This window comes from Amphiprion ocellaris, chromosome 21 (genome assembly GCF_022539595.1).
Source record: "Amphiprion ocellaris isolate individual 3 ecotype Okinawa chromosome 21, ASM2253959v1, whole genome shotgun sequence".
NCBI classification, from domain to species: domain Eukaryota; kingdom Metazoa; phylum Chordata; class Actinopteri; family Pomacentridae; genus Amphiprion; species Amphiprion ocellaris.
This window is the reverse complement of record NC_072786.1, coordinates 3,603,218-3,623,312: the sequence shown is the minus strand read 5'-3', so window position 1 is coordinate 3,623,312 and position 20,095 is coordinate 3,603,218. Positions and strand designations below refer to the sequence as shown.

Below are 20,095 nucleotides of genomic sequence, written 5' to 3'. Positions count from 1 at the left end.
TATGATGCCACTGCAAAGGTTGTTGATCTCAGTAGTCTGACCTTGAGGGATGAAGGAATTTTACTTTTCCTTAGCTTGGCGATGTTTTGCACTACACTTTGGGCCACTGCTAGTCTTCTTTTGATCCCTTGGGTGCAGTTCCCTTTTGCATTGATGACCGAACCGAGGAACTCAAAGCTTGCCACCTCTCATCAACACGTCTGCCAGAGTTAGTAGTTAGACAGCAAACACACCTGTAACTCCATCTCTGACATCTTAGAGGCTTCAACTGGTGGAAAAACCAGATACTAAGAAAATCTACTGCACAAGACATCTTCTGCCTCATCAGTGAATATATTTACATAGATTACATTCTTTATGGCAATTAAAGTGGGAACAGCTCTTGCTTTTCAACGACATGCAGCCTGGTTTAATCGAGATCTTTTTTGACCTTGAAATGACCAAAAGCACAATTTAATCTTCCAAGAACCCAATGGACAAAGACCGCACCTCTCCAAGTGTTTATACCAAGGAAACACAGTTTTAAAAATACTGGAATTATTGTACAAGCAGCTCTTTAATCTCCACTTAATCTTTGCGGAGCTGAGCTGCAATGAGCCAGCAGGATCCCGTGGTAGGTATCAAGGGACGTTAAACCATTACACAATAATGAATCCTGCCTCACATAATTACTGCAGGATGCGGCAATAGTCGACAACATTTTCCAGCATGCGTCTTTTGTGTGAGATGAAGAGGTGAGTGTGGTGTTTGTCTGGATGGATTGTGAGGAGGGCTGTTTGTGTCAGCATGCTTCCGCTGTCTTCCTAAAGGTGTTAGAAGACAGATAAGGAAAATGGCCGCACACTGTACCAGTGGCTGAATGAGGCAGGCCCATCTTTAAAGCCCACTGAACAATTTTTTTAAAAATTCTTTGAACCACAGTGAGTCGAAGATGGACAGACACGAGTGAGTGAACAGACAGAGAAGGAGCGTAGTGGACAAAACTGTCAACCATTCACAAAACACTGAGATGTCCATTAAAGTGGTCTAAAATGTGCCTTAAACCCAAAAAACTGAGACATGCAGCCTTATCTCACAGTGACTTATCCTATTTACCAACTAAATGAGGTTTTTATGAACTTTTATCAACTTAAGAGAAGTCTGACTCACTCATTTGTCTCTTCTTTTTCCCTTCACCATCACCTGTGCTGAGAAATAGGTCAGACTATAAGAGATTAGGAATGATGATGCATGGCCAAGTAACTCTAATATAATGAAAAATGAGAATAGCACGGATGGACTGGAGATGAAATGTAACACCTTCCAGCGTTTGAAGCAATCCCATTATCCCATATTCACATAGTGAGTGTGGGCTAATGGAGCAGAGAGGAAGGCAAGCAGGTCTGAGTAGCAGCTTTAAAAAGCAGCGATGTTGATGAAATCCTGCTGAAATGTAGGCTGTTAAAAAGAAAAGGAGGTGCATGCTTTTCAACGATCATTTATCACAAGACTGATGCCTGTTTATGAATAGTAATTTCAAACATATGAGGAAAAAATACAAACATTAACCCTCGTGTCGTCCTGCAGGTCAAATTGATCCGTTTTAAAGTTTGAAAATGTGGAAAAAAAATATATTTTCACAGTGAAACTTCTAATGTCCACATTTTCAACATTTTTGGGAAATTTTTGAACATTTTTTGGTGGAAAAAAGAAATGTTAAAAATGTTTCTTAAGAACATTCACAAAAAGAATCAACCAAAATCCAGCGAATTTTGCTGGATTTTGGTTGATTTTTATGTGAATGTTCTTAAAGAACATATTAGAAGTTTTACTGATATATATGGAATCACTTCAGATATTTTTAAGATTTTTTTGGAAGATTTTTACTCATTTTCTGAAAACATTTACAAGAATTTTCTTGTCAAATTTGGGGGATTTAGAAACAACTTTTAAGGGAATTTTTTAAAGAATTATTGGAATTTTCTTCCTGAAGGTTTTACAAATTTTCAGAAATTTTCTGGAATTTTTTTGCTGAATTTTTGTTTTTTTCAGACAAGGAAACAATATTTTTGGTGCCCGTAAATGAAGACAGCAGGAGGGTTAGTACATCTCAAATTAGGAGGTTACATGAAAGCAAAAATCTATTTTTGAGTGAAAAACTACTATTTTTTAGCATATCTGGCTTATTTTCAGACACCTAAGCTTGACAATCCTGGTAAAATATAGGTTAAAATACATTTTCCCAGCTAATTTTAAGATATATAAATATCAGATCTTATTTCAATAAATCTTACCAAGCCATTTTTCACTTGTTCTATTGGCAGATTTTTTCACTAATTTCAAGGTAAAAGTTCCTTGAAATATGTTTTTTTTTTCTTGTTTTGAGAAGAGCATTTCTTCCAGTGTGCAATGTGGATGTAAGGCATTTTAAATGTGAAGAGGCCACCCCTAACAACCAAAGCTATCTTATACAGTAGTATCAAAGCCCCTGAAATAAGTATATGAGAGTATAACATGGACAAAGTTCATAGTTTGAATTTTTGCTGTGCTCTGTAGCGGGGTCACACCCAGCTTCAGGAATGGAGGGCCCCATTGTTAGAGGCCTACGCTGTATTACGTTACGCCGTTTATTTGCCTAGTGGCTGCTCTCTGACCCACAGGGCAGCCGCTATACTGACAGATGAACGGTCTTTCTCTGTCACACCTGGTCACAATATGTCAGTTTAGCGCCTATGGATCCTATATGCCACACACATGAAGGGAAACAGAGAAACACAGTTCTTCACGGCTGAGCATCATGAGATATGTGGAAAACACCCGGAGCGTCCGCTGGCCAAATCTGCCAACATTTATCTGCTCTCCCCTCTCAGACAATGGTGTGAAATATGAGTGCAGGGAGATAATGATGACCTTAGAAATAAAAGACACACTTTTTGACTTGGGGAGAATGAAATTACGGCTATAGTGATGAACGTTTCTCTTTAACAGCCTCTTCTATTATCCATTAATTACCAAACAAGTCGGGTGTGAAATTGCCCTGATGACTGGCTCTGTGTGGCCACTTTCCTTTCAAGCCATCCTGTTTATTGTTCAGATATTGAGCTAATGGGTTAAAAATTGATTTCAGTTTAAACAATTTGAATGTGTTGATATCAAGCAGATTTTAAATGCCTCACGAAACACCTGCTTCGTGTCATCGATTTGCTCCAGGTCTATGCTGTGTTGCAGAAATGGTGTTTGTAGCATTTTCACATCATTATCACATACTTCCTGTAATGAAAATTATAGTAATACATAAAATAAAATACAAGCAATTACCATAAATCAGCCAGGATCCAACTGAGATAAGTGGCAACTGTGATTAGGCTCTATGCAGCATTATTATTCTTCATTGGAACATACAGGTGCTACGTTTATATACACTTAAGTAACTGCTTATTCTCATATCTCGGAAATAAAATGCCGTCTATGATCATGACATGCAAAAACCTGGTTTGTTTGGATTCTTAAAGAACTCTGCCACATCAATTTAAACACAAAACATTCAGAGGGTTCTCTTCTGCTCCTGCTACTCTGCTAAACTATCAGGACACAGATCTACAGTATTTATATGACAGTTGAAGTGCATCTGAGCACTTAAATGCTCCCAAACTTAATCTAATATGCTAATGTAGAGCACACATATGCTTTCCATGTTCACCATCCTACTTTAGCCTGTTAGCATGCTAGCATAAGCACTAAACACAAAGTACTCCTGAGGCTGATTGGCAGTGTCATTAGTTCTGCAGTTATTTAGCTATAAACCACAGTTTGGCCAAAATGTAGATTTAACTTAGTTGTGGCGCTAAACAGAAAGTATCACTGAATGTGACAGGATTTGCCCTCCAGCATACCATAGATACATATACCAAATTTCATAGTCAGCTATCTGATAGTTGCTGAAAAACTCCACCTAAAACCATAGAATGTATATGTAAGATTAACCCTTTAAAACCCACCGTTGCAAAAAAAAATACATCATCTTATATTTATTATTATTGTCTATTATATATATATTTTTTTTTTTCTGCTCATTTTGTTCTATATTTGGGTTTCTACGTAAACGAGCCGCCCCCTGCTGGCTGTTAGAAAGAATGCAGTCGTACTGATTACACTTTTCAGACATGGAGGTTATGTCCATCTTTTATGTACCGTTCCTGCATAAAACCAACCAACCCACTACTGGAGACAATGAAAATCTGTGCAAGCTTTAATGACGACCCATCCAAGTGGCGTGACCCTCCATGTCAGCAGTATTACCAAACATTTAGCTTGATCAACTCCAACAAGTTGTGTCTTTTGAGTGATAAATTGTACACCTGAAGCAAGACAAAACGCTTCTGGAGGTCTGGTGGAAAATGTGCATGTCACACGTGGCACTGATGAGCCTGCTGCCCACCCTACAATTCCCACAGTAATTGCAGCCTAATGCACACTTTTAAATGTCTTCTCAAAAGCCTGAAATCACCGCAGTGCATTAGCAGATCACTCAGAGGTCCCTCTTTGTTCAGTGTTATAAAATGGTCTTATTTTGTATTATTTTTAGGTGCTGTACACATCTTTTTCATACTGTTGTTTTTTCTATTGAAGTAATTCACTGCAGTTCTCCCTGGTGCTTCGACTGGCAGACTTTGTTGGGTGTCATTGAATTTTATTTTGAAAACATGTTTTTTTCTGGCAGACAACCATGTTTTTTCATTATGTGTGCTAAGATGAGGACACATTTACACATAAAACAGACAACCACACTGTGTCTGCCTTAGAGATGTAATAACCACTGGTATTTATTTATCTACAGTGCTCTGGGTGGAAAATTGCCATCTTATATCTCATCTTGGCCCAAACTTCACCCGCCCCAGTGGCAGACTGATGTTTCAGGAAGCCTGTGCCAGAGCTGAATTAGGAAATACTACTGTTTATTGCAGTAGACGAAACATGAAACCTTCCTGTGACTGCTTTAATTCAGCCCATACCTTGTTCATTGTTGTTTTTCTGTTCTATCAATGATGGTTCTTGCTGTGTTACTTCTGTTGTGCAGCTGTAACTATAGAAAAGAAATCAAACCCCATATAAATATTATCTGATGCCTTCAGATTCAAACTCTCTTATCTCTCTTATTTTTTATGCGATCTTCAGAACACGAGATCAGACTCTCTGTGTTTAATAATGTGGACGAATCTCAATCCACGCTGGAACCGATATGAAAGTCTGTCAATACTTAATTATTTCTCTATCCTCATCAACCCCCGAGCCCATTGATTCTAAAGAAGTGCATTTTTAGAAACAGGTCAACAATACAGCTTTTTTTAATTTCCTAAAACAGCTGGGTACCATATTCTTTAGGAAACTGTACTCAAACAGGAACACATTGATCTGCTGGGCACCAGTTTCGGCACACGTTTGGTGCTCTACTTCTGGCAGCAGGACATTTTATCATACGACTCACTGTCCTTGAAAAGACATTTTTAAGGTACTAAATTGTTGTCCTATGACACTGTGATGAAAAACACTATCGCTACACAGGATTATGGACAGAAGCGCTACATTTCATCATCACTGACGTGCAGGGAGGTGGTTGGGGTGGATGGAGGGTTTGCAAAGCACCAGACTGCATCTTGACTCCTGTCTTACCCCTTTTCAACCAAAAAGAACCAGGTGCTAGTTCAGTGCTGGTGCTTAGTTGGTCCAAATCTGGTGTCTCCTAAGAACAGGTTTGCTTTTCCATTGGCAAGAACCCAAGTCAGAACCATGTCATTGCATCACCGTAAAACATCAGTACATCACTGCATGTGTAGCCGTTCAACAACGTTGACGCACCATAAACATGCAAGTGCTAACTGACTTCGCAAGCCTGCATTGCGATCCAGAATTAAATAATCGAACTGTTAGCAGCTACCTGTCTTCAACGTAGTCACAGGCAACAACGACTACATCTGAGAAGACAGGTGATTGTCAAAGATGTTTTGATTCTTAACAGTGGTGTGTTAGCATTAGCTTAGCTACTTAGCTTCGACTATGTTTCCAGCCATTACATAGCGGTTAAACAAACGCACTAAGTTGATGATCAGTGGCTCATGGAAGGCACTAAAAGTAGGTTAGTTAAGGTTAGGGAAACACTGTACAACAAAGTGAACCAAGGGGCATCAGATTGTGTCTCTCTTCAACAATAGTTGGAGTTTTGCACCTGACCTTGCCTCATTACTGAGGTCTGAACCTTTAATGTTAGTGGATGGAGAGAAACTACCAGTGACAGACAGGTTTATATATCTGGGCACTGTGGTCACACGAGATAAAGACCCTCGCTAAAGAAAAGAAGGCACAAGAAGGCAAGAACTGCCTTCTGCAGCATTAACAGCATCTGGAGGTCAACACAGTAGAGCAGCCACGCTGAGCTGAGGCAACACTGGAGCTGTGCTGCTTCTCCCCCACTGTGTGATTCAGTATGCTGGAGGATCACAGACTGCCGCCTCACCAAACTACACAAAGCCACAGGAAAATCCCAGGCATCTTGTAGCCAGGGATCAAATCTAACAGAGACCAAGACTGCAGACTGTGGAGGCAGAGCTGGAGACCTTCAACCACAGCTGGAGCACCGCTGCCCTGAGACAGACAGTCATTGTACATCCAATGAAGGGACTTCCTAGTACTATGATGGCTAAAATAAGCATAGCATTGTTGTGCTTTATTCTGGTTGCATCAAATTTGGTAGAATTGCAGTTGAGACCAGGTACAGGAGGTCCTCGGTTTACGACGTCCTTGACTTACAGCGTTTCGTTGTTACGTTGGAACTGGTTCAGTGGAACTAGTTGGCGAGCGGAGCAGACGAATACGTCGTCACGCAGCGAGCGGCGTGGATAAATACTGTATGTACAGTAGCCACAAGGCGCTGTGAGACGGCTTTGTTTACATTTGCCGCCACATTGGATTATGCTATATTTGCTAACTTCCTTATGGCTCCCAAGTGTAAGTCAGACTTACTGTTTACATTTTCGCTGGTATTTTCCAACCAAGTTGCGTTTCAGTGTGAGCTAATGACTGTTTGTTGTTACTGTAGTTGTACAAATAATGTAAACTGATCGATATCATGAGGTACGCAACAGCTTTGTTTACATTTTAACCGGCGTTCTGACTTACGGTGAAAATCTACATACGTCACAATATTTTTAAGTTTTCCAAATCTCACTATTATTTAGATTATAGAAACAACAAGAGCTAAATAGAGTCCCTGCTAGCTAACAGAAGTTAACTGGAGTTCTAAGACACTAACTGGAGCTTTCTGTAGCTAATGGAAGTTAACACAAGCCATCAGGAGCCATCTGGTACCAACAAGAGCTAACAGAATCCATCAGTTGTTAAGACGATCTATCTGGAGCTAACAAGCAGTGTCGTTCAGATGTGCTAACTGGAGCTGAAAGGTGCTAACTGGTGCTAAACGGCGCTAACAGGAACTAAACAGAGAAGATTAGAGTCAATAGGCGAACAGAAACTATAAGAGGCTAACATAAAGGAGGCAAGTGGAGTAATTAGGAGTTTTCTTTAGCTAATGTGAGCTAACCATCCGGAGCTAACGGTATATCAGCAGCGCTGGCACTTTTTCTCGTGGTATTTTATAATTCTGTCAAGTCTCTAACATCCACGGAGCCCAAGGTTGTTCAATTTTGCCTCACAGTTCTAATACTGCTACTGAATAAAGTTGAGGATGTTTTGTCAGTGGAACTATCAAAAACTAGTCTAAGGTTAAAGTGATGAAATGATAATTTGCCTTCATTAAACCTCACCATAATCTTCCCCTCACCTTCACCAAACACAATAACTATGACTAGAAATTATATCGCAAGACTGGATATTTTAGTATGAATTATTACGAATGAAAAGGAATGTGCTTCACTGATATGTTCAGTATCAGTGTTTTTCTCAACTTGGCAGAGTTTAATTAACAACAAGATTATGTTACTATAAAAAGTAATCTGGTGTGGCTCATTGAAGATAAATCAGGCTTTGGATACGCACCAACTTTACTTGTTGATAGGATTAATTCAGTGCTGGTTTTGGTCTTTTAAAGGGATTTGTAGACTGTAAGAAAAACACAGAATTTCACCAGACACATGCTTAAATATGCATAAATCAGATGATGATTACACACACTGTAGATGACAGGAAAACTGCTCTTGCAGGTTGTTCCACCTGTTTTTGGCAGAAATAAACTTCAGAAATGTGTCTGAAATGAGATTTTCCAGCAAGTTTTTTTTTGCATAAGCAGATGGTGGAACATGCTTAAAGTAGCACCCTTAATGCAATCATCATAGACCCGATAAGCAGATTCACACTCGGCAGATCAATCTGTTCACATAACGACACACGAGGAGGAAATCATGCCACAGAATCCGCTGAAATCCAGTAAATGACTGCAAGCGTTTGGCAGGAAGCGCATTACGAGCCACATGTCAGCCTCTGGCAGCGTTGGACCGGCCGACCCTGGAGGTGAGGAAGCCCAGCTGAGGCAGGCAGACCCACGGTGCATTAAACAGGAATCTGCTTTTTTCTGCTCTCCGACCCATGTTCAAATTAGCGGGAATAAACGCAGGAAAAGCTGGTTTGTAAAGCGCATTTGCATTTCCGCCGGCAATTAGCACTCACTTATTTACTTTTATGCCTAATGTATGTATTCCCAGCGCATTTCCAGCTGGGAATAATTGGTTTAACATGAAAGAAAAGCCTCTACATGCAGCATGTCTCACGTTTTATGTTTATGTTTACGGCATCATGCTTTCTCTTGTCATAGAGTCAAGTCTATCAGCAATTAAAATGAGCCGTCCATAAAAAGACTGAAACTTTTTTCTGCCTTATTAATTCTGTGTGGGTTCCATCATTTCCCAGGACGGATTTCTCACATGGCTATTTTCCAAAAACACAGTAAGCAGCCTGTTACACTGCAAAAACTCAAAATCTTACCAAGTCTATGTGTCTTATTTTTAGTCAGAATGTCTCATCCCATTTGATTTAAGATAAATTCACTTAACAAGAGACATTTCAGCAAGATGGAGGGACTTGTTTTAAGACAATGCATCTTAAATATCTTGTAAAGTCAAACAATCTTGAAATGACCTTGTTTTGAGTTGAATTTTACAAGAAACAAGGTTTATTTTACTTTTCATACATCTTTCAAGCTGAGCTGTTATTTGTAGAAGCTACATAATCTTGATGTAAGAAATAAACCACTTTTTTCAAGTAAATGCATTTTATTGGAAAATAACCAATTAGTTCATATTGTCAAGTTTGCTAATGCGTTGCTGCAAATTCAAAAATAACTTGCTGATTTCAATACTAGACTTGTTAACATGGTGTAGAGTTATTTATAAATGAGGGAGTAAGAACCATGGTCATATTTGTAGCAGATGTATTTTCAACCAACTGTATGCAGATGGACATCTTAAAATCCTTAAATCACACTTTTAAATCTTGTTTCAAGGACAAAGTGGTCTTAAATCTGGAGTCATGTCACTGTTATACGACCTAAAATAAGTAAAATACAGCTTAAATTTTGTACTCAACATGAATGTTATAAATCAAATGTCTATTTTTGCGTTAAAAACAGCTGCTTTTGGGCATAGCTGGCTTACCCTAAAACACAACAAATGCTGTCAAAACACAACTAAATATGAGGATTTATAGCTCACTGTGAGAAGACATATCTCAGAATACTTAAATTAATCTTTGCAATCTTATTTCAAGTACAAGATGGTCTTAAATCTAGAGCAGTGCCACTATAAAACAACTCAAAATAAGTTTAAAAGATCTCAAATTAGGAGGTTACATGAAAGCAAAAATCTATTTTTGAGTGAAAAACTGCTATTTTTTAGCATGTCTGGCTTATTTTAAGACACCTAAGCTTAACAATCCTGGTAAAATAGAGCTTAAAATCAGTTTTCACAGCTAATTTTAAGATGTCAATATTCTAAATATCATATCTTATTTCAATAAATCTTACCAAGACATTTTTCACTTGTTCTATTGGCAGAGTTTTTTCATGTATTTCAAGGTAAAAGCTCCTTGAAATAAGTTTTTTTTTCTTGTTTTGAGAGGGGTATTTTTTCCAGTGTATGCAGTACATTCAAACAAAAACCTCTTAACCTACATCCTATTAATGTGCAGGTTTCTAAATGTCATACTGTATTCCAGTTAATATGGAAAAAATAGAGTGTAACGGATTATTCTAATTATGTAAAATCATAATGTACCTATAAACTGCTAAAAATACTTCATCATGTACAGTTTGAACAGAATCAGTCTATGCTCCTTCTAAAAGATATATTTAACAGTCCATTTACTGAAGATTGGACAATATTAGCTTGTACATGCTAATGGTAAGTGTTGCCTGGCAACAGCTGAGGACAAATGAGTGGTAAACAAGTAAAGCAACGAATGAATGAATGAGTCAGAAGATGCTGGGTGGATGGAAAAGCAGAGGTTTTCTCAATATTTTGCATTCATTTTGTGAAAAAAACAAGTCAAACAGTGGCACCAGAACACATTACTTTTGTGTTATTATTATTATTATTATTATTATGATGAGCTGTAGAGGTGGATTTTCTCCCAGTATGGATGATGACGGAGGACAGCATGCTTTACAAACTGCCTCTAGGGTGAAGACAAGACCTTGAATTCTTGCGTCGATCAACAACGCACCGGTTTATAATGTCCTATGGGGTGGAAGCAAACGCTCATCCAGGCACGGCCACACAAATGTCTGCGGGGGAGAGGATGATCTAAAGTGAGACTGTGAAAGAGGACGAGGACAGAGGGGATGGAGGCGGGAGAGCTAAAGGTGGAGCTCCGGCTTTCAAGTTGAGGTTAAAAGCCTCTGAGGCGGGGACCTTGGATTTAAAGGTCCCTGGGCGGGACTCGTAAACAGGTGTTAGAACAGCTGTAATAGAACAGTCGCTGGCTTCAGTGTGTCAGGGGGTGAGGGAGGGGAAGGATGGGGGAGAGATGGATGAGGTGAGCGGGGAGGGATGGCCTCGGACCACCGTGACGGCCAGCAGGGACAGGGAGAGCGCATTCCTTCCCACTAATGGGGCTATTTGGCAAATAGACGTGGAAATAAGTCCTTGAGCGATCGGTTTAAATGTGCAGAACAATTACTGCTGCATTTATAATAGGCTGTATATTCAACTTAGAGCTTTTATACAGCAGCCTCTTCAGCAAGGACTCAACTCTAGGCCAATAACTGTGGACCTAAGACCCTAATATTTCATGTCAGCATTTAATGTCATTTAAAATTCAATAGAATAATTAAATTCTATCATTAAAACTGATAAAAGCTTTCAGAGCAGCTTCAGTCTTTAAATAAATGACTCTATAACATATCTCATCTTACTAGTAATTGTAAGTTATGAAATTTGACAATCAGGTAAACATGTGAGAGCTTTGTGTCAATTCATTGCTTAGTTGTTTGGTCTAAAAATACCAGAAAATAGTGAAAAATGTTGATCTCATTTAGGCGAAGGGGATGTAAATAAATGTCTTCTTTTGTCCCCAACCCAAACCAAACCAAGCTTACTGTCATAGAGGAGGAAAGAACTAGAAAGTACAAACATTTAAGAAGCTGGAATCAGACTTTTTTGATATTGAAATTTCACAAATCAATTAATCAATTATCAAAACAGTTGGAGATCAATTAACAGTTCAGAAAATAGTGAAAAAAGTTGATTAGTGTTTCTTAAAGTTGAAGAGAATGTCAATGGATGTCTTGTTTTGTCCACAACCCAACCCAGGCGTAAAGCTACCAGGAAATATTCCAATTTAAATTGCTAGAATCTGAGAATTTTGACTTTTTAAAAAATAAAAAATAAAAAAATAACACAGCTGCCTCTTAATATAATAATTAACTTAATTAAAGTAGCAGCTCTAGTCTGAACAAATTAACAGTTATTGAAGCCTGATTTCATGGTAATTCTGTCTTATTTTGCCCACAGCCAGCTGGAACTTTGTGGCACCCACTAAACAAATCAGTCAGCACAGTAACCGTTGATCACATTCATGGGATTGCGCCTGTTGCAACCTCTTTATGTGGTTCAGCTGGATGGACGTCAGGCATCTGCAGCAGTTTTGTGGGAGTTTTTCATCCGACTGTGTTCAAACAAAGACTTTTAGAGCATCATTAAGCTTACAACAATCACGGCACACATTGCTGCTCCTCCAGCCGTAGCCACAGCACAGAAATGCCAACATTTGGGAGATCATTTGGCTTCCCAAGTTGGCAGTTTTCCTGGAAGACTACTTATGCATTTCTAAGAGCAGAGCTGAGACACTTGAGGGAACTATATGAGAGTCTTTAATTAAGTCTGAGCTGTTAATTGGACATATTTGGAGCATTTCATGCTCTGGTTGAATGATGACGACTGACCAACTTCCAGAAGAATGTTTTGGAAAAGCTACTGTCTTTACTTTGCGTAAACTGTTGGGTCATTCCAGAATTGGAGGACATTTGGGCTTCAAAATGTTTGAAAAATAAACCTTCTCTTTTACAGCTTTCTGCTCCATATTCATCAATAATAGGTAATAAACTATCAAAGACTTGATTGGCTCAGCTTCCACATCAATGGTAGCATTTTTATTCCATGTTTTCTGTGTTGTTTGCTAACCCTACTCTAATCACAGTAACAGGGTTGCTAATCCATGCTAATGTGATCTTTTTCTCAGCAGTAGAAGCTAGATATTTAGCTGCTGTTACTGCTGACCAAGAGGACAAACTGACTGATGGAAAACAGTCCAAAGAATTAGTCTGATCCTGATAATATGAGCTGGAGTGAGACATTCAATCAAGGCTGACAATGTGATGAAAATATGAAAAATAGAAGAGAGGACATAGCTTTGCTCTACCCTATCTTTTGGAAAACTGTTTACTGATGTAAACAACAAAAACAAGACACAAAACAAAAATAAGACAAAAAAATAACAAAAACAAGATAGAATATGACAAAAACAAGAAAAAAATGACAAAAACAAGACAGAAATGACAGAAACAAGACACAAAACAACAAAAACAAGACACAAAATGAAAAAACAAGACACAAAATGACAGAAATGAGACATAAAAAGGCAAAAACGTCAACAGGTTATGCTAACAGGGTTGTTGTGGGACACACGTTCCATAAATAATAATTATTATTTAAAATATTATGTTGATTAAAAAAATGTTCCCACAATTACAAGAGAAAACTATTAAAAAAAAAAAAAAAAAAAGAGGTTTACATTTCATTTTAACTGTTTTATTTGAGATTCAATTTGGTCATCGGGGGGGTGGGACAAGAGAAAAATGGCATTTTAGGGGGAACTCCAGATGTATTTGGTATTTTTAAAAAAATTTTCAAACATTTTTTTTCTCCTAGTTCTTTTAGATTTGGTCTCAGGACAAATAAATTTACACAACAGCTGCATGTTTTAGTATTTTGTCCATGGATTATTTGAAATTTGACGGACGGGACGTAAAATGTCCTCCAATTCTGGAACGTTACATCAGTTTCCTTTGCTTCCAACCAGGTTAAACGCTGCTCAGTGTGTTCCTGGTGTGTGTTCTGCTAACAGATGAGGTAACACTCACTCAGCTCTGCGATGCTGCCCACCCGGGTTGCGAGCAGAGACTGCTCCAGCGTGCGGAGCTCGGCCTGGGTGTATCCGTGACCCTCGCTGCCCCTCCCCGAGCGCTGCTGGTCCCGGTGCAGGTTCAAGCTCTCCGGCAGGCTCAGCACACCTGGAGACGGCACAGACAGGAGGCAGGAGGTCAGCAACAGGAAAGCAACAATTCATGCAGCGTCTCGTGGCCATTTCCAGGTGCAGCACATTTCCATCTTTTTTTTACCGATGTCCAACTAATCTCCAACAGCATGGAAAAACAGGGGAGTGCAAAAAAGAAACTCTACAGGAGGGAGCAGGGGAATGCAAATCAGCACTTTACCTATAATTTTGAAAACAGAAACCCACATAAATTACACAAGCAGCAGCCGCAAAGCAAACATTTGTCTAAATGATTAAACACGGAGACAAAGTTACAGGTTAACAGAATAAAATACGTCTTCATTTTATTCCGTGAAAACATCACAGCCGGTCTCTTAAGTGGGTTAATATATAATTGTGGGACTTTTTGTATCATAGTTGACATTTTTGCTGTTTTCAGGCCTAAAATCAACATGACCCCCTTTAACCAAACACCACATGGCATTTTTACAGAAAGATTCTTCTAAATATTATATATACAATTGAGTAAAATTGACATTAAAGTTATTTCTAAAGATATTGTAGTAAACCTGCTGACATGCCATAAATCCACACTTGACTCACACACTACTTTACATTTAATAACTCAGAAAGCCTTGGAGTCTGGCCAGTCTTTTCTTCAGGAGGAAATGACATCATCATGTGGAGCAGGTCATGTGATCTGGAATTAACACACTTCCTTCAGAGGTGTTTTTGTAATGGGGAACTTAGCTGAAAGTGATTTCTGAGACACAAAATGACAAACCGAGACAGAAAACGTGGAGCAGGTCATGTGATTTGGAGTTAACACACTTCACTCTCACCCTCCTCCTGGCTTTAGCTCCAGCTCTAATTGAGCCAATTAGGCAGCGAGCCACATTCCTCACTTCAAAAATTACCAATTCAAACCGTGACTTTGTGTATTTACCTTTTTCATAACATGTTCGTATGATCACAGGTGTGTTTTGTTTTCCTCTGCAAACACGGCAGACCACGCTGGCTGGCAAGAATGAATCCATTTAGGTGCTGTTGCTGCAGCCCAGCTTTGTTTAGGTGTGAGGACGGCTGGTGACAGATTGGATATTGAGTGTTTTTCTACTGGAGAGTGGAGAGCAACACCACGCCGAGTCCTAATCCTAATGACACGGCCCAGTGGGACACATCGTTCCTCAACAAACAGTAATTACAACACGGAGGAACCCAGTCAATTTGTCTGGGTTTGATGCCAGCTCCGAAGACAAAAGACTGCAGTGGACACGGAGCAGCAGGGCTCAGGAGGCTCGTTCTGTAGGAGTTTTCCCTCCAGCTTCCTCCCACCATGTCCTCTTCCCACAGTGTCCAGCCCAAGAATTCCAGTATTCCCCAGTCGGAGTTCCGCTCCCTCTTCTTCTTCTTCCCACAGCCTTTTCCGGGGACTTTTTTTTTTTTTTTTAGAGCCTCCAAAAATGATTCTAACGTCTTTTTCCACTGCTGTTTAACCACTTTGCTGAATTGAGTATTAGGGTGTGTCTCAAATGGAATTCCTCAAGTGAAATATGAGATGTGGGTCTGCAGTAATGCAGCACTTCTATATTCTGAAGAGGAGACGCATTCCCCAGAGAGTAAAGACTTGCTGAAAGGTGAAAACCAAGGATGAAATGGAAAGTTTTTTATTACACATGTAGCTGCCATTTCAACAGCATTTAAATGACTGTATTTCTAGATGTAGTACGGTCCTTTTAATGCCTTCTAAGAAACTCTCTTTGCATCACATCCAGCTACGTTTCTACCTGGAAATCCCCACGTCAGCGCTCATAGAGTGTTTCTTATTTGATTAGTTTTTGGTTTTTTTTTTAAAGTTATTTTTTTGGCCTTTTTGTCGGCTTTATTGGATAGGCGCAGTGAGAGAGAGACAGGAAACAGGGGAGAAGAGTCGGGGGAAGACATGCAGCAAAGGGCCGCGAGCGGGAATCGAACCCAGGCCGCTGCGTCGGGGACCAGCCCTGTACATGCGTCACCCGCGTAACACGTTGAGCCATACGGGTGTTACTATTTGATTAGTTTTAAGTGCTCTGGAGAGACTTTTCCAGAGACATGGCGGGGCATCGCTTGAACACCAAGGCCATGAGAGTGCACTAGATGGAAGACAATGTACCAGCTTTTAGTTCTTTATAGTGTTTACACACTGGGAAAAAATGCCCCCTCAAAACAAGAGAAAAAAAAACTTATTTCAAGGAACTTTTACGTTGAAATAAGTGAAAAAATCTGCCAATAGAACAAGTGAAAAATGGCTTGGTAAGATTTCTTGAAATAAGATATGATATTTAGAATATTCAGATCTTAAAATTAGCTGGGAAAACTTATTTTAATCTCTATTTTACCAGGATTGTCAAGCTTAGGTGTCTTAAAATAAGCCAGATATGCTTAAAAAAAAAAAAGTTTTTCACTCAAAAATAGATTTTTACTTTTATGTAACCTCCTAATTTGAGATGTATTGTCTGTTGTCTTCTCTGTCTTCTCGGCCTCTTTTATTCTATTTGTAGACTGAAGTCTATGAGCAATATCCCACTGACAGTAATATCTGATACACATAACATGCAGCAGACCATCAACACTGAAGGATGAAGGTTGGAAAGTTCGTTTTTAACTACATATAAAACATAAACAGGAATTTTAACAAAGGTTTGTGTTGCAGTTTTTGTTATTCTAAATTTTGATAAGATTTTCATTGTAACTGTACATGTATATCAGTTTCAAATATTGATTATTAGTCTCCTTGATTAGCTGAGTATACAGGGGGTCCTCAGTTTATGACGTCCTCGACCTACGGCGTTTCGTTGTTGCGTTGGAACTGGTCATGTGGAACTAGTTGGCGAGTGGAGCGGATGAATACGTTGTCAAGCGGCGCTATAAGACGGCTGTGTTTACATTCTCCGGTTGGACACCACCTTGGATTGTGCTACATTCACTAACTTTTTGCACTTCATTATGGCTCCCAAGCATAAGTCAGACTCTTCTGATGGCAGTGCTTCAAAGAAAAGGAAAGCCATCTCCATGTGTGCTGTCTTCACTGCAACGTAAAAGCTGCAGCTATCCAACTAGTTAAACTCATGCTTGCAAAATGACTTTTTTACTGTGGCTTTTGATACGCATTACAGAGTGAAAACTGCAACAAAAATAGAATAAAACAGCATAAATACGTGTAAATAAATCATTTTAACTTCACCTGTAAGTCCAAAAATGAAGCTAATTACTTACAATATTACCTATGTGGAGTTTACAAAGTAGAGTCATGCATCCAGAAAACCATATAAAGCTAAACATCAAAATAGTGGAAAGGAAGTGACAACTGTCAACAGACAACTTCAAAATAAAGGCTTTTTCAAAAATATAAGTACATCGACAATTCTGCCTGAAAGTCAACACACCATGGAAGTGAAATTAGAATTAATAAAACGCTGGGAACAGGGCGATGCAGCGACGAACATCTGCATTATTAGATCAAGTTGTAAAAACAGTGCAACATGTTCTGTTATCTTCTTGTAAAATGAGTCATACATGCATGAAAATCGTTGGTATTTATGACATTGTGATGCATCTAATGGCTTTGTTTACATTTTCTCCGAGTTCCGACTTACGGCAAAGATCGACTTACATCAGTCTGTAGGAACAGAACTCTGATGTAAGTTGAGGACCCCCTGTATAGCTCTAGTGATGATCCATAATAAGTCTATTCCCCAAAGATGATTAAACATATTGTGGGAGTTTATTTTGCTAAATTGGGACTGCTGCCTGTTTTTCTAAACATAAGGTCAGAGACCGAGAGGGACTCAGGCAATTTTTAAAACTGTGAGACTGCAGAGTAAACATCAGTTTTGCCCTGATGCAATTTACTCAGTGCTGCGAGTGTCTAGGGAAAGCGAAGCCCAAGAAAAGTTAAAGTTGTGAAAGAAGACTTGAAACTGCCTGATGGCAAATAGAAAAGCAGGGATTCCTCAGGCTTCTGGGTGGAAAAGGAAGCTGTCAGTCCGTCTCTATCTCCCGTCCCAGAGTGAGGCAGAAAAATCTCTAATCACCGAAACCGTATTGGCATTCACAGCTTCCCCGGCTGGACAATTTACACTTCTGTGTTTTTTGTGGTGTTGAAAACAGGTTTGAATAATTCACAGCGCTCTCTGTAATCAAGGCTTCCCATCTTTATTGTTGCCCTAACTTCCCCTCCTCCTATTTTCCCTCCCCCCACTGCCCAGACTATTCTTTTAATATCATCCTGGGGTGCCAGGGAGCTCCTTTGCTGAATTATTCATCCTGTCAGATCAAGACATATAAACAAGTCTGCAGCTCTCTCTTCCCCCACCTCCCACTCTGTCTCCATGTTATCTCTCACTAACACTTGGCTTCTCCGAATAGGGAAAAAAATAAAGTACGAATATTTGATCCTAGGTGATGTTTGTGTAATAAACATCAGAGGTGAGAAGGAAGCCGGCCCAGCCCCTTGGAGACGAGGGAAAGGGAAGACGTTTGAGGTAAGAGGAGGGGGAGACGCTCACGCAAACGTCTGATTAAAAAAAGACAACTGACATGAGACCGTGAAGCACTGCGGTGTGTGTTATAACCTCGTATTTCTGTGACCTCCGGGGCAATTGGATGAGCCCAGCGGAATACCGGAGATATGGATACTTGAAAAAGCAGTCTAATCCCAGATAAACAGATATGACTCTTCTGTTCCAGGGCTCCCTTCATCTCCGCTCCTGTCAGGCGAATGAAGACGGAGACTGGGTCACGGGGACAAGACTACTTTAAAGCTCCGAGTGGTGTACCGAAAAAGTCATCGTCGCAGAAACGCTGCTGCTCAGGCAAGCCGTCATAAATAATGTAGAGAATATTGAGCTGCACAAGCCTATGCACACAACAGCTGTCTGCGTGGCGATAAATCACTCGGGAAAAGGGCTTTTTGCAGGGAAGCAGAGGAATAAATGTTTTAAAAAAATAAATCACATGGTCTAGAACAGGAGTGTCAAACTCATCTTAGTTCAGGTTCCACATTCAGTCCAATTTGATCTGATTTGTACCGGACCAGTAAAATCACAGCATAATAACCTATAAATAACCACAACTCCAAATGTTTCCTTTGTTTTAGTGCAAAATGTTCACATTTAAGGAATTATCTTTCTACAAAACATCATGAACAACCTGAAATTTCTTCAGAAGAATAAATTCAATTTCAACAACATTCAGCCTCAGTTTATCATTTCCACATTACAACTTCCAGATCACAGAGTGTCTACAAAGGAACACAACATTTAGTCACAGCTATCTGGAACTGAATGATATAGTATTTTACTTTATGATCAAAATGACAAAAGTCAGAGAAAAAAGACAACAAAAACAGCAAAAACAAGACAAAACATTAAAAAAAATGAGATGCAAAATGACAAAAACAAGACAAACGACACGAAACAAAACAAAAAAAGAGACAAAAAATTAGACAAAGTTACAAAGCGACAAAAAAAATGGACAAACACAAACGAAACCAAAAATGATAAAACCGAGAAACAAAACAACAAAGAAGTAGACAAACAATACAAGCAAGACCAAAAAAACACAAAATGGCACAAATGATACACAAAACAAGAAAAAAAAAGCAAAACACAAAATGACAAAAACAAGACAAAAAACACAAGTGAGACAAAAAAGGAAAAACAAAACAACAAAAACAAGGGACAAACAACAAAAGTCCGACAAAAAAAACAACAAAAACGAGACAAAATATTACAAAAAAATGAGACACAAAATGACAGACCAATGAACAATCTAGTATTTTACTTTATGATCAAAACAACTTGTCATGGTTTAGAAATTATTTCAAATTTATAATTTTACTAATTTACAATCTGCATTTAATGTCTTCTCTGGAGTTTTTACACCCTGAGGGCCGGATTGAACCCTCTGGAGGGCTGGTTTTGGTCCACGGACCGCATGTTTGACACCCCTGGTCTAGAACAAAGCATTTAAAGCAGCTTAAGAACAAAATACTAGTCTTTGATAGCACCGCGCTTTAAAACAAACAGCTGCTTCTGTGTTAATAAAGCAATTTTTTATCCAAGTCCTTGATATTTACAAGAAGTTGGTGAACTGAAAATAAACTAAGAAGAAGAAACACAATTCCAGCGGTGAGAATGAGCCAAATCTCCACTTGGTACAATATCAAGATGTGTGGGATGGAGTCTTCTGTTTGAGAAAGAAGAGAATTTTACGGTTTGCTTTTCCACATTGTGTTTTTCTTTCATGAACTCTGACCTGAGTTTGTGCTGTTGTTGTTTGTGCTGAAAACACGGAGCCC

The 20,095-nt window shown here is 39.1% G+C and overlaps 1 protein-coding gene across 2 annotated transcripts in view; it reads right to left on the bottom strand.

Annotated features, from left to right (window-relative positions):
* The window catches only part of LOC111585036 (ankyrin repeat and BTB/POZ domain-containing protein 3-A), a 263,417-nt gene that overhangs the window by 71,051 nt on the left and 172,271 nt on the right, over positions 1-20,095 (bottom strand). For both annotated transcript variants that reach the window (XM_055006435.1, XM_055006436.1), the window contains exon 2: positions 13,622-13,771. In XM_055006435.1, coding sequence (XP_054862410.1) covers positions 13,622-13,771 — 150 coding nt within the window. The remainder of the gene's footprint in view (positions 1-13,621; positions 13,772-20,095) is intronic.